Source organism: Schistocerca serialis, chromosome 11 (genome assembly GCF_023864345.2).
Source record: "Schistocerca serialis cubense isolate TAMUIC-IGC-003099 chromosome 11, iqSchSeri2.2, whole genome shotgun sequence".
NCBI classification, from domain to species: domain Eukaryota; kingdom Metazoa; phylum Arthropoda; class Insecta; order Orthoptera; family Acrididae; genus Schistocerca; species Schistocerca serialis.
The window spans coordinates 130,604,763-130,631,085 of NC_064648.1; the positions used below are offsets into that span (position 1 = coordinate 130,604,763).

General features: G+C 40.6%; 2 protein-coding genes and 1 non-coding gene across 35 annotated transcripts in view; 1 reads left to right on the forward strand and 2 right to left on the reverse strand.

Annotated features, from left to right (window-relative positions):
• LOC126426682 (S-phase kinase-associated protein 2-like) overlaps nucleotides 1-26,323 on the reverse strand; it is a 635,548-nt gene that overhangs the window by 530,077 nt on the left and 79,148 nt on the right. For 7 of the 13 annotated variants that reach the window (XM_050088578.1, XM_050088575.1, XM_050088579.1 and 4 more), the window contains exon 2: nucleotides 24,463-25,100. The exons of 1 other annotated variant lie outside the window; for it this stretch is intronic. In XM_050088578.1, coding sequence (XP_049944535.1) covers nucleotides 24,463-25,100 — 638 coding nt within the window. Of the gene's footprint in view, nucleotides 1-24,366; nucleotides 25,101-26,323 lie in introns of all 13 variants that reach the window. 5 more of the 13 variants (XM_050088576.1, XM_050088574.1, XM_050088584.1 and 2 more) reach the window with 4 other exon arrangements.
• The window catches only part of LOC126426686 (uncharacterized), an 897,888-nt gene that overhangs the window by 219,521 nt on the left and 652,044 nt on the right, over nucleotides 1-26,323 (forward strand). The gene's annotated exons all lie outside the window — the stretch shown is intronic.
• Trnat-ugu (transfer RNA threonine (anticodon UGU)) lies at nucleotides 26,212-26,285 on the reverse strand. The gene has a single exon. It is a non-coding gene; the product is annotated as a tRNA-Thr (tRNA).

Genomic DNA, 26,323 nt, shown 5'->3' on the forward strand with positions numbered 1-26,323 from the left:
TCTTCAAAATTAATAGTATATGTAGATGACATTCTTGTAACTGGAAAAACCTGGGAAGATCATCTAAACCTTCTGAGACAAGTCTGTTCAAAATTGAGGGAAGGGAGAATGACTGTAAAATTGGAAAAATGTTGTTTTGGAGTTAATGAACTGAAATTTTTGGGGTATAATACGAGGGCAGTTCAATAAGTAATGCAACACTTTTTTTTTCTCGGCCAATTTTGGTTGAAAAAACCGGAAATTTCTTGTGGGATATTTTCAAACATTCCCGCTTCGTCTCGTATAGTTTCATTGACTTCCGACAGGTGGCAGCGCTGTACGGAGCTGTTAAAATGGCGTCTGTAACAGATGTGCGTTGCAAACAACGGGCAGTGATCGAGTTTCTTTTGGCGGAAAACCAGGGCATCTCAGATATTCATAGGCGCTTGCAGAATGTCTACGGTGATCTGGCAGTGGACAAAAGCACGGTGAGTCGTTGGGCAAAGCGTGTGTCATCATCGCCGCAAGGTCAAGCAAGACTGTCTGATCTCCCGCATGCGGGCCGGCCGTGCACAGCTGTGACTCCTGCAATGGCGGAGCATGCGAACACACTCGTTCGAGATGATCGACGGATCACCATCAAACAACTCAGTGCTCAACTTGACATCTCTGTTGGTAGTGCTGTCACAATTGCTCACCAGTTGGGATATTCAAAGGTTTTTTCCCGCTGGGTCCCTTGTTGTCTAACCGAACACCATAAAGAGCAAAGGAGAACCATCTGTGCGGAATTGCTTGCTCGTCATGCGGCTGAGGGTGACTATTTCTTGTCAAAGATTGTTACAGGCGATGAAACATGGGTTCATCACTTCGAACCTGAAACAAAACGGCAATCAATGGAGTGGCACCACACCCACTCCCCTACCAAGAAAAAGTTTAAAGCCATCCCCTCAGCCGGTAAAGTCATGGTTACAGTCTTCTGGGACGCTGAAGGGGTTATTCTGTTCGATGTCCTTCCCCATGGTCAAATGATCAACTCTGAAGTGTATTGTGCTACTCTTCAGAAATTGAAGAAACGACTTCAGCGTGTTCGTAGGCACAAAAATCTGAACAAACTTCTCCTTCTTCATGACAACGCAAGACCTCACACAAGTCTTCGCACCCGAGAGGAGCTCACAAAACTTCAGTGGACTGTTCTTCCTCATGCACCCTACAGCCCCGATCTCGCACCGTCGGATTTCCATATGTTTGGCCCAATGAAGGACGCAATCCGTGGGAGGCACTACGCGGATGATGAAGAAGTTATTGATGCAGTACGACGTTGGCTCCGACATCGACCAGTGGAATGGTACCGTGCAGGCATACAGGCCCTCATTTCAAGGTGGCGTAAGGCCGTAGCATTGAATGGAGATTAAGTTGAAAAATAGTGTTGTGTAGCTAAAAGATTGGGGAATAACCTGGTGTATTTCAATGCTGAATAAAACAACCCCTGTTTCAGAAAAAAAAAAATGTGTTGCATTACTTATTGAACTGCCCTCGTATTTCAGAAAAGGGAATCTTACCTGATAAGGATAAACTTGAGGCCATTGTAAACTTCCCTACTCCCAAGAACAAAAAACAACTCAGGTCCTTTTTTGGTCTCACTGGATTCTATAGAAAATTTCTTAGTACCCTAGCTTTAAATGCAAACTGCTTATGTAACTTACTAAAAAAGAATACTGTTTGGGATTGGACACAAGAATGTCAGGATGCATTCGTGGAAATAAAACAACAACAAATGTTGTATAGACCTGTTATGTTGTTACCATTCTGTATAATGACAGATAGTAGTGAGACAGGTTTAGGGGCACACTTGTTTCAAAACATAGAAGTAGAAGGAAAATTAGAACACCATTCTATTGCTTTTGCTAGCCGGGTTTTACAAAAGTATGAAAAATCATATACAGTCACAGAGAAGGAACTACTTGCCATCCATTGGGCATTTAATAAGTTTAGAAGTTATCTTTTAGGGCACAAGGTAATTGTTTTCTCTGACCATAAAGCTCTATCATACATTCAGGAGTGCAGACTCTATCATGACCATATAACAAGGTGGGTTTTATTTCTTCAACAGTTTGACTATGGGATCAAATTTATTCAGGGTAAACATAATGTCATTGCAGATGCCCTTTCCAGACTACCAGTAGGTGCAGATGTTGAAAATACTTATGGAAAAGAGGAGAAAGAGTTCAAACTTATGTACTTAAAGGGTGTAAAAGATGAAGTTGAAATACTGAAAATCTGTAATGATATTCGTAGAAACCAAAACCATGATGAAAATTGGAAATTGGTTAAAAGTTATATAGGGAAAAGGGGAGGAGAAAAGGTAGATCAGTATTATAAAGTACAAAAAGGGATTTTGTTTAGGAGACCTAGACCTGACTTAGACAATTGGAAACTATGTTGGCCTGAGCAATGTATTGACACGTTAATCAGTTACATGCACGAAAGCTTCGGACACTGTGGGGCAACAAAATGTATACAGAAGATACAGGAACACATATACTTCTACAATATCAGTAGGAGAGTGAAGAAAAAACTTGAAACCTGTGATCGTTGTCAGAGAGTAAAAGTGAGCAACCAAACATCTAAAGGATTGATGCAAAACATTTTACCAAATAAAAACCTTGAATTGACAGCTATTGATCTATATGGACCACTAACAAGGTCAAGGGGAGGGTATAGTTATATCTTCGTTATAGTTGACGTTTCCCCCCCCATGAACCATGGACCTTGCCGTTGGTGGGGAGGCTTGCGTGCCTCAGCGATACAGATAGCCGTACCGTAGGTGCAACCACAACGGAGGGGTATCTGTTGAGAGGCCAGACAAACATGTGGTTCCTGAAGAGGAGCAGCAGCCTTTTCAGTAGTTGCAAGGGCAACAGTCTGGATGATTGACTGATCTGGCCTTGTAACAATAACCAAAACGGCCTTGCTGTGCTGGTACTGCGAACGGCTGAAAGCAAGGGGAAACTACAGCCGTAATTTTTCCCGAGGGCATGCAGCTTTACTGTATGATTCAATGATGATGGCGTCCTCTTGGGTAAAATATTCCGGAGGTAAAATAGTCCCCCATTCGGATCTCCGGGCGGGGACTACTCAAGAGGATGTCGTTATCAGGAGAAAGAAAACTGGCGTTCTACGGATCGGAGCGTGGAATGTCAGATCCCTTAATCGGGCAGGTAGGTTAGAAAATTTAAAAAGGGAAATGGATAGGTTGAAGTTAGATATAGTGGGAATTAGTGAAGTTCGGTGGCAGGAGGAACAAGACTTCTGGTCAGGTGACTACAGGATTATAAACACAAAATCAAATAGGGGTAATGCAGGAGTAGGTTTAATAATGAATAGGAAAATAGGAATGCGGGTAAGCTACTACAAACAGCATAGTGAACGCATTATTGTGGCCAAGATAGATACGAAGCCCACACCTACTACAGTAGTACAAGTTTATATGCCAACTAGCTCTGCAGATGACGAAGAAATTGAAGAAATGTATGATGAAATAAAAGAAATTATTCAGATTGTGAAGGGAGACGAAAATTTAATAGTCATGGGTGACTGGAATTCGAGTGTAGGAAAAGGGAGAGAAGGAAACATAGTAGGTGAATATGGATTGGGGGACAGAAATGAAAGAGGAAGCCGCCTGGTAGAATTTTGCACAGAGCACAACATAATCATAACTAACACTTGGTTTAAGAATCATGAAAGAAGGTTGTATACATGGAAGAACCCTGGAGATACTAAAAGGTATCAGATAGATTATATAATGGTAAGACAGAGATTTAGGAACCAGGTTTTAAATTGTAAGACATTTCCAGGGGCAGATGTGGACTCTGACCACAATCTATTGGTTATGACCTGTAGATTAAAACTGAAGAAACTGCAAAAAGGTGGGAATTTAAGGAGATGGGACCTGGATAAACTAAAAGAACCAGAGGTTGTACAGAGATTCAGGGAGAGCATAAGGGAGCAATTGACAGGAATGGGGGAAATAAATACAGTAGAAGAAGAATGGGTAGCTTTGAGGGATGAGGTAGTGAAGGCAGCAGAGGATCAAGTAGGTAAAAAGACGAGGGCTAGTAGAAATCCTTGGGTAACAGAAGAAATATTGAATTTAATTGATGAAAGGAGAAAATATAAAAATGCAGTAAGTGAAACAGGCAAAAAGGAATACAAACGTCTCAAAAATGAGATCGACAGGAAGTGCAAAATGGCTAAGCAGGGATGGCTAGAGGACAAATGTAAGGATGTAGAGGCCTATCTCACTAGGGGTAAGATAGATACCGCCTACAGGAAAATTAAAGAGACCTTTGGAGATAAGAGAACCACTTGTATGAACATCAAGAGCTCAGATGGAAACCCAGTTCTAAGCAAAGAAGGGAAAGCAGAAAGGTGGAAGGAGTATATAGAGGGTCTATACAAGGGTGATGTACTTGAGGACAATATTATGGAAATGGAAGAGGATGTAGATGAAGATGAAATGGGAGATATGATACTGCGTGAAGAGTTTGACAGAGCACTGAAAGACCTGAGTCGAAACAAGGCCCCCGGAGTAGACAATATTCCATTGGAACTACTGACGGCCGTGGGAGAGCCAGTCCTGACAAAACTCTACCATCTGGTGAGCAAGATGTATGAAACAGGTGAAATACCCTCAGACTTCAAGAAGAATATAATAATTCCAATCCCAAAGAAAGCAGGTGTTGACAGATGTGAAAATTACCGAACTATCAGCTTAATAAGTCACAGCTGCAAAATACTAACACGAATTCTTTACAGACGAATGGAAAAACTAGTAGAAGCCAACCTCGGGGAAGATCAGTTTGGATTCCGTAGAAACACTGGAACACGTGAGGCAATACTGACCTTACGACTTATCTTAGAAGAAAGATTAAGGAAAGGCAAACCTACGTTTCTAGCATTTGTAGACTTAGAGAAAGCTTTTGACAATGTTGACTGGAATACTCTCTTTCAAATTCTAAAGATGGCAGGGGTAAAATACAGGGAGCGAAAGGCTATTTACAATTTGTACAGAAACCAGATGGCAGTTATAAGAGTCGAGGGACATGAAAGGGAAGCAGTGGTTGGGAAGGGAGTAAGACAGGGTTGTAGCCTCTCCCCGATGTTGTTCAATCTGTATATTGAGCAAGCAGTAAAGGAAACAAAAGAAAAATTCGGAGTAGGTATTAAAATTCATGGAGAAGAAATAAAAACTTTGAGGTTCGCCGATGACATTGTAATTCTGTCAGAGACAGCAAAGGACTTGGAAGAGCAGTTGAATGGAATGGACAGTGTCTTGAAAGGAGGATATAAGATGAACATCAACAAAAGCAAAACAAGGATAATGGAATGTAGTCTAATTAAGTCGGGTGATGCTGAGGGAATTAGATTAGGAAATGAGGCACTTAAAGTAGTAAAGGAGTTTTGCTATTTGGGGAGCAAAATAACTGATGATGGTCGAAGTAGAGAGGATATAAAATGTAGGCTGGCAATGGCAAGGAAAGCGTTTCTGAAGAAGAGAAATTTGTTAACATCCAGTATTGATTTAAGTGTCAGGAAGTCATTTCTGAAAGTATTTGTATGGAGTGTAGCCATGTATGGAAGTGAAACATGGACGATAAATAGTTTGGACAAGAAGAGAATAGAAGCTTTCGAAATGTGGTGCTACAGAAGAATGCTGAAGATTAGATGGGTAGATCACATAACTAATGAGGAAGTATTGAATAGGATTGGGGAGAAGAGAAGTTTGTGGCACAACTTGACGAGAAGAAGGGATCGGTTGGTAGGACATGTTCTGAGGCATCAAGGGATCACCAATTTAGTATTGGAGGGCAGCGTGGAGGGTAAAAATCGTAGAGGGAGACCAAGAGATGAATACACTAAGCAGATTCAGAAGGATGTAGGTTGTAGTAGGTACTGGGAGATGAAAAAGCTTGCACAGGATAGAGTAGCATGGAGAGCTGCATCAAACCAGTCTCAGGACTGAAGACCACAACAACAACAACAACAACAGTTGACGTTTTCTCTAAATTTATAAAATTGTATACATTAAAGAGAGCAACCAGTAAACAAATTATCATCAAGCTGACGAATCATTATTTCACAAATGTTGGTATACCCCAGGCCATCATGTCTGATAATGGGTCACAGTTTACATCTAAATTATGGAAAAATTTTATTGAAGATACAGGAATAAAACATATTTTGATTTTGGTTTGTCACCCATCAAGTAACCCAGCAGGAAGGTACATGAGGGAAATTGGAAGGCTCTGCAGAACATACTGTAGTAAAAATCATGTTAATTGGATTGAAAATGTTACTGACTTTGAGGATATAATGAACAGCCTACAGCATTCATCCACTGGTTTTTCACCTTACGAAGTAATGTTTAATAGACGACCTGCAAGTTTGATTTCTGAGAATGTTGATTTCCCACCTTGTCAAACTATGACACCCCAGGAAAAGAGAGACAGCTGTTAGGAACACTATGAAAAGACAAGGAGAGGTAAGAAAACGGAGACATGATGCCAGAAGTAAAGGAGTACAGCTCAGGACAGGAGATCTGGTTTTAGTAAAAACACAGGAAAAATCTAAATTGATGAGTTCTGAAATAAAGAAATTTTTTGACATCTATATAGGCCCCTTTGAAATCAAGTAAAACCCACACCCTAATGCCTATAGGCTAATCTACCCAAAATCCAAGAAGTTATTTGGACTGCGCAATGTTACAGAGTTAAAACTCTACAAACATGACCCATAAAATAGTCATTAATAAGTAAAATGCTGCTCGGAAAGAACTAGTTGACTGGCCCAACTACATCACTTTATTGTTTTATTATTCAAGGAAAACTTCATGTCAAAGTGTGGGACTATGTCAGCTAAAAGTATGAAGTAGATTTTGTGTTAATGTGAATTATGTCTGTACCAATTTAACTTTGTTCTCAAGTATACCCATTCATTAAATTTGGTACGAGATCAGTGTGTTGGACTACGAACCATTCTACAGTGTCATAGTAATGTCTCTTAACAGAAACCAAAGTTAATGATGTGGACACTTTTAAAGTAATAAGATATGAATAGTGATTGTGTGTAAGAAGACAAAACCTTGTCATTTGTAAGCTATGTCAGATGGAACATTATTTAATGGATAAAGCAAACTGGAGGTACTTGTCAGATTATGAGAGTGTATTTTGAAAGACCAGGTATGTTATAGTGTGTTAAAAATATAGTGGGTAGTCATGAAATTTAATCATGCAAATTAAGAATGTATTGAGGTTTAGAGCATTATGGAAACAGATGTTGGTGTATTACTTTTGAAACACTTGTGATGGATTGAAGGTTATGTGATACTAATTTTGAAGTTTATATCGTGGGAGAATATTTTGTAATAGTTTAGATAATTTAATGTTAAAGTGAATGAAGAGCTGTTAGGAATTTATCCCATACCCTGTTACACAATTTGGAATAATTTCTATTCATGGCAGTATGCTATTTGAGCACAGGAGAGTAAATAAAAATGAAACACTGCTTAATAATGATGTAAAGTTAAGGTATAAATACTAACAATCTTACACAATTTAAGTGTAGAGTTTGTCATAATTTGACCTATAAAGCTGAAATAGATGTACAATGTGAGGATACTGCAATTATAGTCGCAATCATATGGAACGTCTCAGCTATCTCATTATAAAGGAAACATAAAATCATAAATATGTAAACCAATCTGACTCTGAAAATACAGTGCTGATCACACATAATTGAATTTGCACTGGATTCACCATGTGATTCCATTCATCACGTATACATGAATTTTCCCTAAGAGACAACCATTTAACATTGTGTATAAGTATTACAATATTTTGAACTATGTCTATTTTATGTATGTGGTTAAAAGAACCTGTTGATTTTAGAATAATGATTTCTTTAGATTTAATGGTTGTTTTGGGCACAAGCCATGCCATAAGGTATTTTATTGAAGCACTTATATTAAAAGATTGTGAGAGATGCCTGCATTCCACAGTTCACCTAATATACTCTAAAGAAACCACTGAAAATCAGAAGAATGAGGTTAACTAAGATGCATTAAGTCAATATTGAAGTAAACTTGCGTTTATGCATATACTATATAATCATGTACCCATCTCAACACGGCTCTGCAGCTACCATGATCAATTAAAAATAAGGTGCCATATTTTATTGTTAGTTATAAGCTCATTACACTTATTGCTCAATGCAGCCAATGTAACTTTCAAATTGTATATCATGGAAAGTGTATATATATAACTAAGATCACTTGGGAAACCAATTTTATTACTAACTTTCGGAACTGGAAATTTTATTATGATGTGTGTATTAGATATATTTTATTCCACAGTGACACACAATCCCATGCATGCCATGCACGGACTTGTGTGGGGGGGGGGTATTATAACAGATCGTAAGATCGTGTATGTCAGTAATTTCTTTACGTGTAATGTTTTACGTAAATATAGCCTTTGACTGCGAGTTTAACAACTAAGAGACAGTTATCTTTGGTCATGCGGAAAGGAGGTCGATCTTTGGTAGAGGGGTTTAAAGGGCTTTGGAGAGGAAGCGTGGGCTGGAGGAGGTGGTGATACAGATGTGGTGTAAAACAATGTCTTATTTGATATTTTTGTAGAAGTGTTAAATGTGAATAAATGAATTAAATAGTGATGTGCAAAACTAAAAATCAAAATACCACGTCGCCCTACAAACCAGTTAGTCTCATCCAAACACAAAGAAAAACTGCGGGAACATCGCAATGGAATCACCTCTAGACTTCACGAAGACAACAACACAGCCATCGATATGAGTTAAGTACCAAACTGTTTGTACTTGTTAACGACCTTGGACTATAAATTTGAATCTCCTGTAGTGCCTGAAGTCACCATGTGGACAAAGGAGTAGGACAACTCAAAGAACTGTGGAAATCTTAGGGAAATACGGAAAATCTTAGGAAGAGGTCTGTTAAAAGTGATGTAAAATGGAATGATCATATAAAGTTGATCGTCAGTAAAGCAGATGCCAGACTGAGATTCATTGGAAGAATCCTAAGGAAATGCAATCTGAAAACAAAGGAAGTAGATTACAGTACACTTGTTCACCCACTGCTTGAATACTGCTCACCAGTGTGGGATCCGTACCAGATAGGGTTGATAGAAGAGATAGAGAAGATCCAACGGAGAGCAGCGCGCTTCGTTACAGGATAATTTAGTAATCACGGAAGCATTACGGAGATGATAGATAAACTACAGTGGAAGACTCTGCAGGAGAGATGCTCAGTAGCTCAGTACGGGCTTTTGTTGAAGTTTCGAGAACATACCTTCACCGAGGAATCAAGCAGTATATTGCTCCCTCCTACGTATATCTCACAAAGAGACCATGAGGATGAAATAAGAGAGATTAGAGCCCACACAGAGGCATATCAACAATCCTTCTTTCCACGAACAATATAAGACTGAAATAGAAGGGAGGACTGATAGAGGTACTCAAAGTACCCTCTACCACACACCGTCAATTGGCTTTGCGGAGTATGGATGTAGATGTAGATGTAGATCCCAAAACTTTTCCACTTCTTTCCTAGACTTTGTTAGAAAAGTCTTTTCATTAGTAGAGGCATGGACATTAATGATGGTATAAATTTTGTTGGATGCTTTTAAACTCAAAGTTGCAATTCTAGGGGAGCTGGCTTGAAAATTGAATCTATTATTTTCACATAAACCCAGTTCCAAATTGGGAACATTCCTTCATAGCCCTTATTCCAGGTCTCCCATTGTAAATTCTGTAGCCTTGTGATTCGAATGGTTCTTCTGAAGTATTTCTCATTTCCTGGAGTCCCGCTACTAAAATTTTCTGTTTATCTAATTCACCTGTCAAATTCTTTAGTTTTCCTGCTTTAAGTAGAGAATTAATATTATGAGTTGCAATGTTGCTGATCTGATCTTGTTTGATCCTGTTCTTATGAGGTGGTATAAGATTGGGCGATTGCCAATGCTCCAACTCATTGATGCCTTCTAGGTTTGCTACCCACTGAATCTGATGTAGCCTTCTTCGACAGGAGAGTGGAAAATTTTTCCTAAATGACCTTTCCATGGTAGACTTTAGAAGGTAGTTAACCTTGGATGGGGCAAGTATAGTTAGTATAGTAAGGAAGTATGTGATAGTGAAGGTTTTTGTATTTTTGAAATTTTCTATGTTACATGTACGTGCACTGTACACCATGTAATCCTACAGGATCAAATAAAATTCAAAAGTTATTGCAGTTAAGGGACAACCCTATGCCCTGTGGAAGGTCCAGGAGCAAGACGTGCCCAATCCACCCTCCCTATTCCAGTCCTTACCCAGTCCATCTCTACAACCCTTCCAATCCCAACCCCTTGCCACAGGGTTCATATCCACCAACCTGCTGTCCACCACAATTAACAGCCACCAACAAACTGTGGCTGAGAGCCAAGTAGACCACTGTGTGGCACAACATGCCCCTAAACATTACATGCCAGATTTCAATGGCTTCTTCACTACCCGAGCCACCTGTACCAACACCAACTCAAAGGAAGGCCTCGGCACTTGTTGGTGACGTAACGTCAGCTAGGCACGGCGAACGCCAGGTCTGTTGCAGGCAGAAACGCCTGGGTGTGCTTATCACTATAAATCTCTTATTTTTGGACAAAATGTTTGGTATTGTTTTGGATTCTGCAGTTTTATTTAGATGAAAGAATTTCTTACTATCGTAAAGCTACAAATGAAGATCATAGTTCTGTATTACTGAATCCTGTCGAAACAAATGTAGATCAATATGCGAAGATGCTTTCTCCCATTGCAAGCTTCGGAAATTTTACATTCCAGTAACTATATTTACTTGATCCGTTTTGTTACCGAAACTTACCCCAACCTCTTTACAATTAACTCGTTTCTTTTATTTATTTATTTTTGTTTGACATCGTCACTGGAAATGTGAACTAATTTACATGTGTAAATGTCCAACTGTTGCCAGTCATTAGATTATAGTTGTTTTCAACAAAAGGAATTCTAAACAGGAAACAAAATAGCTTCATACATCAAAAATACTGCTGAGCGTAAACATTTTTAAACAAGCACATTAGAAAAGATAAATATTCCTCTATTGCAACTGAAAGGAGAAACTTTATAAGATAAAACAATTTTATTTGATCAAACAAGTATCTCTCTTTTGCCTCTTCTTCTGTCCCCCACCCCCTCCCCCGACGTGTACAATCGCAAGATATTTCATTAACATTCAGTGCTCCTCACCCCATAGTCAACCAAGATACCTAAAGAAGAGCACCAATATGTTCACAGTTTCTTGTAAAAGCAACCCAATACAAACATAACTTCCTCAGATTTACAAATAAGGTAAAGAAGCATGAATTCTGTTGCTGCTGGACCATGAAGTTGTTTTTGTATGTCAATCCTTAAAACAGGTGGAAATTTAAGTTCAGGAGTACACTATTTGTTAAGAAGTGTAATGAATTGCACAGTTAATTGATTGCAGAACAATATGTGTTGGTCAACTAACGCCAATAGTTTCACATTTTCCTGTGTCAGAGAGGGAGACACCACCATTATGAGTATGCCTGCAACTGACCTGGCGTTCGTCGTGCCTAGTTGACGTGACATCACATATAAGTGGCGAGGCCTTCCTTTGAGTCGGTGTTACCTGTACCGTCGCCTCGACAATCAGATTTTCTCAACTGTGCAGATGGGCACTGTCCTTACAATACATTCTCCACTCTTGTAATTATCCCAGCCTCAAGCTGCAGTAACATTCTGTCCCCACACCATTCACCCAAAAGTTTCTACTCCCTCAGTCCTTATCACCTCCTCCCCATTCCCGTCTCCTAAATTCTGTTTGCCACCCTCTGCCCACACATGTGCCCATCTCCCCTGCTCGTCTCCTTTCTTCTCTAACCCCCTGCCCTACAAACTCCTGATGCTGCACCTGCTAGCACTACAGTTCCCGCACACACTGCCCAATGGCATTCCTCACCCGTACACTGCTATCCCTTACCCTTCCCCACCCCACTCAAGATGGCTGCAACCATACCACGTGACGGTTCCATTATTGCCTGAGCTGCCGGAGATGGCAGTCGAGTGTGCGTGAGGTGTGCTCCCTCGTGTGAATGAAAGGTGAATGCTTCTCTTTTTCCAACAAAGGCTGTGGTTGGTCATCAGTCTACTGACTGGTTTGATGCGGCCCGCCACGAATTCCTTTCCTGTGCTAACGTCTTCATCTCAGAGTAGCACTTGCAACCTACATCCTCAATTATTTGCTTGACATGTCTGTCTTCCTCTACAGTTTTTGCCCTCTACAGCTCCCTCTAGTACCATGGAAGTCATTCCCTCATGTCTTAGCAGATGTCCTATCATCCTGTCCCTTCTCCTTATCAGTGTTTTCCACATATTCCTTTCCTCTCCGATTCTGCGTAGAACCTCCTCATTCCTTACCTTATCAGTCCACCTAATTTTCAACATTCGTCTATAGCACCACATCTCAAATGCTTCGATTCTCTTCTGTTCCGGTTTTCCCACAGTCCATGTTTCACTACCATACAATGCTGTACTTCAGACGTACATCCTCAGAAATTTCTTCCTCAAATTAAGGCCAGTATTTCATATTAGTAGACTCCTCTTGGCCAGAAATGCCTTTTTTGCCATAGCGAGTATGCTTTTGATGTCCCCCTTGCTCCGTCCGTCATTGGTTATTTTACTGCCTAGGTAGCAGAATTCCTTAACTTCATTGACTTCGTGACCATCAATCCTGATGTTAAGTTTCTCGCTGTTCTCATTTCTACTACTTCTCATTACCTTTGTCTTTCTCCGATTTACTCTCAAACCATACTGTGTACTCATTAGACTGTTCATTCCATTCAGCAGATCATTTAATTCTTCTTCATTTTCACTCAGGATACCAATGTCATCAGCGAATCGTATCATTGATATCCTTTCACCTTGTATTTTAATTCCACACCTGAACCTTTCTTTTATTTCCATCATTGATTCCTCGATGTACAGACTGAAGAGTAGGGGCGAAAGGCTACAGACTTGTCTTACACCCTTCTTAATACGAGCACTTTGTTCTTGATCGTCCACTCTTATTATTCCCTCTTGGTTGTTGTACATATTGTACTACTTTTTTTCAGAATCTTGAACAGCTTGCACCATTTTATATTGTCGAACACTTTTTCCAGGTCAACAAATCCTATGAAAGTGTATTGATTTTTCTTTAGCCTTGCTTCCATTATTAGCCGTAATGTCAGAATTGCCTCTCTCGTCCCTTTACTTTTTCCTAAAGCCAAACTGATCGTCACCTAGCGCATTCTCAATTTTCTTTTCCATTCTTCTGTATATTATTCTTATAAGCAGCTTCGATGCATGAGCTGCTAAGCTGATTGTGCGATAATTCTCGCACTTGTCAGCTCTTGCCGTCTTTGGAATTGTGTGGATGATGCTTTTCTGAAAGTCAGATGGTATGTTGCCAGACTCATATATTCTACACACCAACGTGAATAGTCGTTTTGTTGCCACTTCCTCCAATGATTTTAGAAATTCTCATGGAATGTTATCTATCCCTTCTGAATTATTTGACCGTTAAGTCCTCCAAAGCTCTTTTAAATTCTGATTCTAATACATCTCTTCTAAATCAACTCCTGTTTCTTCTTCTATCACATCCGCCAAATCTTCGCCCTCATAGAGGCTTTGAAAGCTTACGTGTGTCTTAATTGTGTGTCTGCAGCTTAGTGTTTTATCTTTATAGTAAGAGACTATCTTTCCCTACATTGTTGGTATTCCTCCTACCTGAAATTAGTATTCAGGTACTGCTGTGATAAAGTGACAATCTTGAAGCTCCCCAGAAACCGGCACCCATTCAGCCAAACATGTCAATACAAGAGCACCGCCCATAAAGGTGTTCTCTCCAGTGCGGCCCGGCAAGTGCGAGTGCAGGCTGGTAACACTCTGAAACGGCGGGCACCGCTCGGGGCCGATGCTCCTAAGCACACCTGAGCTACAGGCTGAAATCAAGACCTTGTAAGATCTGTAGGATCATGTTCTATACTGACCTAATGATGACACCTTAGGTGCATTACTCCAAATAAGCTTCGACTGTATTGTGGTCATGTTTTAAAGTCTGTCTGACACCTGCAGGGGTCACAGGCGTCATTCAGATGTACGTGATTTGTTGATAATGTAACAAAAGATACAATTTGGAATCCAAAACGCATATTCTTAAGAAGGAAAAAAAGAAAAAAGGAAACTGGATTCATTTGAAATTATATTTACCTTAAATGTGCATTTTTAAGATTGACTCTGATAGAGGTCATCAATTTAGTAGCACGTTTGCTCCTGCTGTGAGAGAATTAGCAGTCTACACTTATCATAGACGTCCAGGGGACGCCCGGATGTGTAGAAATTAGCAAGCGAAACACTTTTCCTGCTCCTTTTCACATTGGAAGGTCCGTTAACTGCCATTACAATCAATATACATTCGACAAATGACCACACAAAACAAAACTTTACAGGCTTTGATACTAGCTTAGACGCTGCTACTAGACTGAGTAATATAACAGTGTGCGCGAACGCTTATAAGCGTCAACTGCACTGGCTCGTGGCTTGTTGTGACACTTATAAGCGTCAGCCACAGCGAAAGTGTTAAGTGAAAAAAATAACATCAAAATCTTAGACCAAAAAGTTCATCACAAGGGGTCATTCCTATTTCCCCTCTCGAGGTAATTTTGCTTCAATACAAAACTACAGCATTTTGTCTCATTGACTGATACATTATTGTTGCCAAGTCAGGGGGGGGGGGGGGGGGGGAATCTCAAAACACTGTAATGATAAAGACTTCCTTGTCTGTGGAAGACTGACACTGAACATTAACTAGTGTGGTGGCCAAAGATGTGGTGGATTCAGTATCAAAAGCGTAATCCATTCACACTCGTCTTCAAGGAAACTCTTTGACTGCATGTGGAATTTTACTTCACGCTGAAGTCTAAAATAGGTCACTCATATATACTAAGATGGTATCTGTTCTTTTGGACATGTCTAAAAGAACAGATAGCATTGGTGACCAAGCAGTTCGTTAGAATGAAATTACAATGAAATGAACACCCTTAGCTGCTTACAGGCGTTGACATACGTCAACGGGGACAGATGAAACTGTGTGCTCTGACCGGGACTCGAACCCGGGATCTCCAGCTTACATGGCAGACACTCTATCCATCTGAGCCACCGAGGACAGTGTGACTGCAGGGACTTAACTCTGGCATGCATCCCGCAAAACCCACATTCTCAACGTATTGTCCCGCACTACATTCGTAGTGCCACCGCCCATTATACTCATTACTCGCGGCGCGTTGCCGATTCCCATAACAGTTCGTGCACAGAAGAAGAAGATGGTCAAGTGGCCGGTGAGCCTTAACTATATATAGTTCTTTCGGACATGTCCTCAGTGGCTCAGATGGATAGCGCGTCTGCCATGTAAGCAGGAGATCCCCGGTTCGAGTACCGGTCAGGGCACACATTTTCATCTGTCCCCGTTAACGTATGTCAATGCCTGTAAGCAGCTAAGGGTTTTCATTTCATTGTAATAGGTCACTCAGTTACTCTGTCCAAAATTGAACAATTTCATTGTTATACTTCAATAAAGGCTGTACACAGGACCACAGGCTATAATCGAAAGAAGAAAAAAAGGAATGTGGGTGAACTATTGCCCTTGTTTCCACCTGTTCATCACCACTACTTCCAAAATCGTCTTCCTTCTGTCACTCCTGGAGGCACTGGGCCACTGAATGGCAATGACAAGAGTGATGAGCACCAACAGAGATCTTGCAAATACAACATTGCTGACTGCCATGTGTATTTTCATAGAAAATAAAATATCTGTCTGCATAATAAGTGGCGTAACTTCCTTTAGGCCTTTGTACTTGTAACTTGATAAAATTTACTGCAATTGTTACGTTCACTTAGAAAAAGCTATTCCCATAACATATGATAAAAAAGTTAAAAATTGTATTGTTGAATTTCCTACGACAATCCCTTGACACATCAACCCAAGATGTGGGGTTTATAGGGGGAGGGGGGACTAACACGCGTCTTGAAGTAATCCTCATAACCATCAGTCTGAGTCAATTAGTGCAAGTCACAAGTTGTTAGCCACAGTGGCTGCTGTAGGCTCTGCCATACAATTTTTGAAACATAACATGTGAGTGAGTGAGTGAGTGAGTGAATGAAATTATAGCATTTCATATTTTGGACTATTGCTCTGCTTGTTACTATTACAGAAGGCATAGGGAGGGGGAACATTTGGTGTTAGCAGAAGAGCCAACACCGTGCTACTAGAGGAGGCCGAAATGCACGCGTTTTAGCTCAGGCAGGGTGGCGTGAAGAGGGAAGAACTATACCAACGTGAGGTCTGGAACATGACAAGGAATGAGAATTCAGAAAGCGGACGTAATTAGTTTTATACTTAACTTTAATCCATTAATGATGAACGTCGCTCTTGAAGGTACATGATTCACAATATTATCTGTTCAGAATACATTCTTGAAAATAGTACTTATACAAAGGCTATCCACAAAGTACATTAAGTTTTGGAATTAAAAATTAATAAAGTATTGGAATTTTTTTTTTATTATACAGGGTGTTACAAAAAGGTGTGGCCAAACTTTCAGGAAACACTCCTCACACACAAATAAAGAAAAAATGTTATGTGGACATGTGTCCAGAAAGTCTTACTTTCCATGTTAGAGCTCATTTTATTACTTCTCTTCAAATCACATTAATCATGGAATGGAAACACACAGCAACAGAACGTACCAGCGTGACTTCAAACACTTTGCTACAGGAAATGTTCAAAATGTCCTCCGTTAGCGAGGATACACGCATCCACTCTCCGTCGCATGGAATCCCTGTTGCACTGATGCAGCCCTGGAGAATGGCGTATTGTATCACAGCCGTCCACAATAGGAGCACGAAGAGTCTCTACATTTGGTACCAGAGTTGTGTAGACAAGAGCTTTCAAATGCCCCCATAAATGAAAGTCAAGAGCGTTCAGGTCAGGAGAGCGTGGAGGCAACCAATCCATCAGTCACCGAATCTGTTGTTGAGAAGCGTATGAACACTTTGACTGAAATGTGCAGGAGATCCATCGTGCATGAACCACATGTTGTGTCGTACTTGTAAAGGCAAATGTTCTAGCAGCACAGAAACTAAAATGAGCTCTAACATGGAAATTAAGCGTTTCCGGACAAATGTCCACGTAACACCTTTTCTTTATTTGTGTGTGAGGAATGTTTCCTGAAAGTTTGGCCGTACCTTTTTGTAACACCCTGTATACAGATGAAAGCCACACCTAAACACTACTTTTCTACATAGTTGCCATTTAAATTAAGGATGGACGAGCTTGGAAATTCCTTTGTCATAAAATTCGGCCGCCTGCGCCTTCAACCACGTGATTACCTCTTCTTTTGGGACAGAAAAGGTGTGATTTTTGTGGATTTCCTAGAAAGAGACACTACAATAAACTCTCAAAGGTATTGCCAAACTCTGCACAACCTCAGAAGAGCAATACAAAACAAGCACAGGGGAAAGTTGGGCTCAAAGATCTTGCCGATTCACAATGCCCGGGCCCACACGGCAAATGCCACTCGTGAACTTCTCAAATCTTTTAAGTGGGAGTTGTTTCCTCATCCGCCGTACAGTCCCGACCTGGCACCGAGCGACTTCCACTTATTCCCAGCAATGAAGAAGTGGTTGGCTATGCAGCATTTTGATGACGACGCACAGCTTCAAGAAGAGGTAACCACGTGGTTGAAGGCGCAGGCGGCCGAATTTTATGACAAAGGAATTTCCAAGCTTGTCCATTGCTACGATAAGTGCCTTAATTTAAATGGCAACTGTGTAGAAAAGTAGTTTTTAAGTGGGGCTCTCATCTGTATATAATAAAAAAAAATTTCAATACTTTATTTATTTTTAATTCCAAAACTTAATGTACTTAGTAGATAGCCCTTGTAGTAACTGAATATGGCGCCTTGCTAGGTCGTAGGAAATGGCGTAGCTGAAGGCTATGCTAAACTTTCGCCTCTGCAAATGAGAGCGTATGTAGACAGTGAACCATCGCTAGCAAAGTCGGCTGTACAACTGGGACGAGTGCTAGGGAGTCTCTCTAGACTAGACCTGCCGACGTATACTAACAGACCGCGGCCGATTAAAAGGCTACCACCTAGCAAGTGTGGTGTCTGGCACGACACCGCAGAACAACACTAATGTGATTTTTTTTATATATAAAGTTTCACCAACTGACAACCAGACCACTTTCCAACCTAACCCCAGACCTTGGACTATGCCACAGATCTGTCTGTAACCTCAAATGAGATTCAGAAATTCTAAGGAAATCATTGACTTATTTCTGCATAACTAGTAAATGGTGAAGTAATCATTATATATCACTTACAAAGATGTTGATATGAGGCAAATGCCGCAGGCGTCCACACACCCATAATCAAATAGCTATGTCTGGTTAGTATGTGACAGCCACATAGAAGGTATTCAAAAGATAAATTTGAAGAAAAATAAAGAAGGGTATTCTTAAGTTCCTCATTTAATAGTATCCAGGTGTCTTCATCATCAGACCGAAAACTGGCTTTATACAGCTCACCATGCTAGTCCATCCTGTGCAAGCCCCTTCATTTCTACGTAACTACTGCAGCCTGCATCCACTCTAACATGCTTACTTCAGTCTAGCATTTGTCTCCCTCTACAGTTTTTAACACCACACTTCATTCTGTTATCTAACTAGCTGTTCCTTGATTCCTAAGCTAGCATTTAGTTTTTATGAAGTGATCAAAGCACAGTGGAATGGAAGAGAGTGCACATATGACAAGGGCAGTGTGTTGGCACACTATCAGTACAGTGTTCACACCGCAGTAGTGAAATATCAAAAGCCGAAGCGAGATCATTATTCTGATCTTTGCATAAAGATATAAAAAGAAACTAAATATGTCTGCTTGTGTCTGTATGTGTGGATGGATATGTGTGTGTGTGTGTGTGTGTGTGTGTGTGTGTGTGTGTGTGTGTGTGTGCGCGCGCGCGAGTGTATACCTGTCCTTTTTTCCCCCTAAGGTAAGTCTTTCCGCTTCCGGGATTGGAATGACTCCTTACCCTCTCCCTTAAAACCCACTTCCTTTCGTCTTTCCCTCTCCTTCCCTCTTTCCTGATGAGGCAACAGTTTGTTGCGAAAGCTTGAATTTTGTGCGTATGTTTGTGTTTGTTTGTGTGTCTATCGACCTGCCAGCGCTTTCGTTCGGTAAGTCACCTCATCTTTGTTTTTATATATATAAAAAGAAACTAAGTTCTCCTGGCGATATTTGGCCCTTATAAAATAGCAGGTATTCTGATCCCAAAGCTGTATTTCATGTGAGTCCCTGAACAGTCCACAAAAAAAGGTTTGTACAATGCAGAATTGATAAGACATACGTACATTAAGACTAAATGTCTAGGAAGACCTGTCTCATTGAATTTTAGTTTCTTTAACTACCTTAAACTATAATTTTAAAAAAAACTATATAGCACAAGTGTGCAGTTGCTTCTACCAAGCAGTGAGAATCTTGTGTCTTGCTATCTCTTTGTCAGTAAATTTTAGTGACTGTATGTATAGATGGACATCAGATATCTATTCAGAGATAGATACCCATACTGATCTCTATAATATAACAGCATCACCTGCTGCAACTTCACCAAGGAAAGGGAAGGAATGTAGAAAACTGGGGAATGTTGATGATCATTTCAATACACTGTAAACACTTAACTGCATCCACCAGTAAAAACAGGTGTTATGGAAGTAAAAGACCAGTATAATAAAAATTTGTTATAAATTAGAATAATAAATAGCATATTAAACAATACCTATTCAGCTGCAGTTTAGCACAGGTCGAGGATAATTTGTAAATCTTTAATAACATGAATTTGGGGAAGATGACAGCGTGTGAGCCACAGCTGTTAGGTAAGATAGGCTGTCCTAAAATAAGTTCTAGCTATAAGAGGGAGTACACTACCTTGAGGATAGAAAAGTGGTTGAAGGGTAGAATGCTACTTCAGAATTAATGCCCCACAATATGATTTAGTTAGGTGGACTCAATATATACATTGGGCAAGAAGTAAAGGAAACAAAAGAAAAAATTTGGAGTAGGAATTAAAATCCATAGAGAAGAATTAAAAACTGATGACACTAATTCTGTCAGAGACAGCAAAGGACCTGAAAGAGCAGTTGAACGGAATGGACAGTGTCTTTAAAGGAGGCTATAAGATTAACATCAACAAAAGCAAAACAAGTATAATTGAGTGTAATCTAATTAAATCAGGTGATTCTGAGGGAATTAGATTAGGAAATGAGACATTTAAAGTAGTAGATGAGTTTTGCTACTTGGGGAGTGTGATGTCGGTGTTATTTGTTACGTGACATACAAAAAAATTACATATATAAATTTATATATTTTTATTTTAATTTATCAGCATGATTCTTTCTCTCAGGGATATTGTTTTTTCTAATCACTTTTACTTACGTGCATAAGTAAATATGAAACGGGTTCTTGAAGGGCCTCAGTTATTCATGTACCAACTTTAGATTTTGATCGTGATGACTAAAACATACTTGCCGTTAACTGAATTGAATGTAACTTTGTTAATTTTTATTTACTTATTGCAAAGCAAGGCTTGAGAGAATTTCGATTGCTGCTGTGGAGCAGCCTAGATAAAACTTACCAAACTCATGGAATCTGTATAATTTAAAAAACATGAACTTTAACATAAATTAATTATCTGTTGCAATTTAAAGAGGTTCTTATAACGAAACATCTCGCATTTACAGTTAATGTTAACACTGAAAAATAAATTAATACTTCGGCGCATAATGGCCGACCAGAGGCTGCATCGTAAGATGAGCTTCTCGCAGCACAAATTACTGAAAAAATGCTTATTAAAAATAATTAGCCACTGCGAGCATTTGAGGTGACAACTATTACAAGGAAATTAATTTTGTGTTAACAATTAGTTTATTTTAGTAGAATACAGAAAAACTTACATAAAATATGTGTAGCCGCTCAATGGCTGCCTTCCTTGTATTAAAAAAAATAAAATAAAAACATAATGGTTGAAGTAGGGAGGATGTAAAATGTAGACTGGCAGTGGCAAGGAAAGCGTTTCTGAATAAGAGAAATATTGTTAACATCTAGTACAGATCTAAGTGTCAGGAAGTCTTTTCTAAAAGTATTTGTATGGAGTGCAGCCATGAATTGAAGTGAAACAGGGACAATAAATAGTTTAGACAAGAAGAGAATAGAAGCTTTCGAAATGTAGTACTACAGAAGAACGCTGAAGATTACATGGGTAGAGCAAGTAGCTAATGAGGAGGCACTGAATAGAATTGTGGAGAAGAGGAATTTGTGGCACAACTTGTCTAGAAGAAGGGATCAGTTGGTAGGACATGTTCTGAGGCATCGAGGGATCACCAAGTTAGTATTGGAGGGCAGCATGGACGGTAAAAATCGTAGAGGGATACCAAGAGATGAATACACTAAGCAGATTCAGAAGGATGTAGGTTGCAGTAGTTACTTGGAGAAGAAGAAGAAGCTTGCACAAGATAGAGTAGCATGGAGAGCTGCATCCAACCAGTCTCTGGACTGAAGGCCACAACATGCCATCGAAGTAGGACCTAGACTGTAATAGAAGTAAAACGAGATAGAGGAACAATATCACGGTAACCATTTAGAATTGTGGTGTTAAAATTTTTCTGCATGATGTAGTGTGCTCAACTGTTTTACAATGATAGGATGCCATTATTTGAAGACTCACACTGAGATAGTAATGCAGAAGAATTTACCTGGATAGTTACATATTTGGCGAAATGAATGAACGGAGCGCGCACCTGAGTTTTGTTGTCTACATAAGACATAGAGAACACAAGTATCGAGTAAGGAGCAACAAAGAATTACAAGTCCCTCTTGGTCTTCAACTCCGCACCAAAACAAGTTAAGATTATGTAAGTAGTGTCATGTACATAAAACTTGCTTGCTTACAACTTTAGCAAAACCAAGAGTACTTGTTAGATGCTGTAAAATCTAGAAGAAGGGCACATATTTATAGATAAGCTTCTGGATGATGAAATGCATGTATTGAGGCTTAGCAGGTTTTCAGAAGCTAAATTAATTGTTAGTAATCGCAGTTTCGAATATTTTTATACGAGTGCTGAACTACATGGTTTGGTTTGTAAATGTTCTTATGGGGAGGTCTTTACTTTGATGTAATTAGTCTCTCTGCAATTTCATGGCCTAATGGCTTCAACCAACGTGGATTAATTTTCTATGCTGAAGAATGACTTACCTGTTTCATGAGTAACAATGATTAGCAGTAATTAGTGGAACACGGAATGTACTTTATGGTACAGACAAACGTACGTGTGTGTGTGTGTGTGTGTGTGTGTGTGTGTGTGTGTGTGTGTTTTTGCACATATTCCTGTAAATAAATTTAGAAGAGAACAAGATGGTATGAAGTGTGAAAACAGAATTCTTCTGACTGGATTGAAAGTTAAATCCACGGACTAATTTAAGCCCACGTACACTTAACAGTTTGAAACAAACCTAAGATGGGTTGAAGATCTTTTAAAATATAGAGACTAATTCACTGCAACGTAAGGTGTTATGAATTTTAATTATACGTTTGGAACAGAATACCGAAGGAGCTACGACTCCCATAGCATCATCCATCTCAATGGGGAACTATTAAGTGTAACAGATCTCTACAGTGTAAAAAGTGATATGTTATGCCACACACACACACACACACACACACACACACACACACACACACACACACTGCACCTATAAATGAGAGGTTAAATTAGGGGAGGGTCATATATTCAATGAAAAATCGTTCAAATATCACTTGCAGAAAACATTCTTGGCAGATTAAAACTGTATGCTGTACTGGAACTTGAGGCCAAAACCTTGCCATCACGAGCAATACTCTTACTTATTCAGTTTTGTAGTCACGACTCTTTCTCCTCTTGTACTACCATCCAAATATCACAGATATTCTTCTGCATACCTCACAGGACTAGCAACTACTAGAAGAAGTGAGACTTTTGAGAAACAGATTAGCCAAAGCCAAGGTGTAGTTTCCAGAGTTAAGTGTTCACTCAGCAGTTCAGAGGTTCTTTTTGTAAATAGTTTCCCTCGACATCTTTTTTCTTAGGTGTGCTAGGCCAGTAAAGTATGCAGGGAAGTCCTTTTTAACTTTGGATGGTAGGAGAAGTGGTAGTGGCAGAAGTGAAGTTGTGTGGGATATTGTGGAACGTGACTGGAGAACTCACAAAAAGTGAGGTTCGAGTTTGTATCCTGACATGGCACACAGTTTTAATCTGCCAGTAAGATAGAAAATGGTGCACACACACACTACTACACAGGGAAACATTTATTGAGCAAATGAACATACGTGGCAAATAAATATACATCAATCTATACAGGTGTTGACACCTCTGCTTAGAAAAGCTCGTGTAACGGAAGTTTATACAAAGCAATCCGAGCAATAGATTTTTACTTGGGGCATACTCAATCGGATGACTTCACTGGTAAAGTTGCACACTAAGTGGTGACATACAAGGAGAAAGGTTCAAATTATTCAGGTGTTCAAGTTCCCAACAGGCATCCACCTCCAACCCGTAAACTCAGAAAAGCAACAAAGCGCGACGTTGCGACCACTGGCTGAGGGACCTCCCGGCGGCGTCCTGTACGTAGGCCAGCGACAGAGTGTCCAGTCGCGGCAGTGACGACACCGTTCCGGAGAGTACGTCCACATCGTCCCCGCACCTTCTCGGACCAACGTCTCGAGCCGCGTCAGATTGCACGGGCTCGACAGTTCCGACGTGTCGGGCCAGGTAGAGTTCTTGAGGCAGAGGCGGCACAGTCTGCGACAGTAGCGGAGGAAGCCCAGTTGGACCAGCTCCGTGTTGCAGAGGTTCAGTTCCTCGAGCAGCCGCAGGAACGGGAGCACCTCGGAGAGTTCGTCACCGGTCAGAGCGTTGTTGACGAGGCAGAGCGAGCGGAGTCCGGTGTGCAGGTGCTTCAGACCAGTCAGCACCACGTCCTCGGCCTCAACGTGGAGCTCCCGCAGCTGGCTGCAGAACCGCAAGAAGGACAGGTCCGAGAGCATTCCGCAACGGTCCAACTGCAGCTTCTCGAGAGACCTCAGACCTGCCGCGGCCACCTCCATATCCGCTCCCCCCACACGGCAGTCTCACAGCCGCAACATCTGCAGTTTCCCTAGGTGGCGGAGCTCCGCGTACGCAGCCGACGGCAAGTCGTCGCAACTTTCCAGTTCCAGTTCCTCCAGTTTATCCGAGCAGTGCCGTAGGAATGTCAGGTCGTTCAGACTGCGGCAGTGGATTCTCAGAACCTCCAGCCGGCCGAGCCCTTCCAGAGAGTCCAAGTAGTTCGCCGACAGGGACTCTACGTCGAGGCTCAGCTCCGTGAGAAACGGGCACAGCTCCAGGGCAGAGATGATGGCACATTCCGCCCTAGTGCCCGGCTTGCAGAGTGTCAGTGTCGGGTTCCCTCTGACGATCTTCAGCGTCCAGAGCGCTGTAAAACAGATAGGCGAACGAGAAGAGAAGACGATATCTGCAATGCTGAGATCAGTTGTCACGTGGGTAGACCCTAGTCTCTGACAGTCCTGCACAGCTCGTATGTCAGACATGTTGGTCACTGACAGAAACAACTGCGGGTAGTAAATTTTCACCTCAAACATTTTGGCCACCTTGATTTCGATTTCCTGCAACAGTGGTACGATGGACAATACGGCGCACGTCTCGGCAGATTCTCTCGGACTTCTATTGCTGACGTACCTTTTCCCTTTCCATAGGTGGGTGAACCCTGTCACAATTTTGTACCACTGCTTGCACACAGTAGCACATCGGACCAACTCTGGGATGGGCAGATAGGCAAAGACGCAAAACAGTACGTCGTCTGGCGGGTTGCAGGCGAGTGTTGGCGATTCCATTTCTGTGGACAGAAAGTTAACAGTTATTCCACAGAATAAGTATCGCTAAAGATTTTGTGCGTGTCACTTTTATTTAAGGTATGTAAGAGAATGTCAGGCAGGGCAATTTCATGTCAAATTATACAAGCCACAATAACTCAATCGTGAATTTCTGTGGAAAAAATGTACGTCAGACCTCTGTATCACCTGTGTTAATAAATAAAATATTTTAATTTTAAACTCATAAAAACTGCAACATATTCTTTGCTTAATGTCTTAGTAGTTACTGCAATCAAAGTGGGCAATATTTTTTTCTGTGTAAAGTGTCAGAAATTTTTCAACATTCTGCATATTTCACATCATTGAATTTCTAATGTAGAACATGCATATTGACAGTACTGTTTCCATCTTTCTTCCACTTATAACAAACGAATGAGAACTTGCACATGAATTGTTCTGCACAGAGTTTTGTTTTTTTGTTTGAACTTTTTGTCAGATACGATGACAGAGAGGGAATACAGGAATGAAAGAATGATGTGTGCGGAAGATGAAGAAAGACAAGAAGATAGTGTTTGAGAGAGTGAAAACGCTTCCCAATTGTTGGAAATCTGTCAGCGGTGTTGCAGAAATACCTCGGTCCTGAACTAACTGTGTTACCATCACATCCGTTGTGCAGGAATGGTTATACTCACTACAACAAGAAATTTCACTGAACTTCTTGTTGTAGGCTACCTGAATAATCATCATCCCTGGAATGTGATCTGAGGAAGACAATGCAGATGTTTATATTCCTGAGTGTGAAGTAGTTGATGTGTTGAATGTTAGCATATCTTATTTAGCCTCTAATAGGTCCCCTTTTAAATGGCGAGGTAAGATAAGAAGCACAAGAACACAACAGTATGTAGAAAGAAAAGTGGAAGAAGTTGCACAAAGTTTTACAGAACCAACATCTACAATATTTACTGAAGTTTATAATGAGGAGGCACTTGATGCAGAACCTAAATATAGTGACAAATGCACTCAGTGCAATATGTGGTTTCAAAACCTAAATGCTACTATTTTATTACAATGAAATGAACACCCTCAGCTGCTTACAGGCGTTGACATATGTCAACTGGCACAGATGAAACTGTGTGCCCCGACCGGGACTCGAACCCAGGATCTCCTGCTTACATGGCAGACGCTCTATCCATCTGAGCCACCGAGGACACAGAGGATAGCGCGACTGCAGGGTTTTATCTCTGGC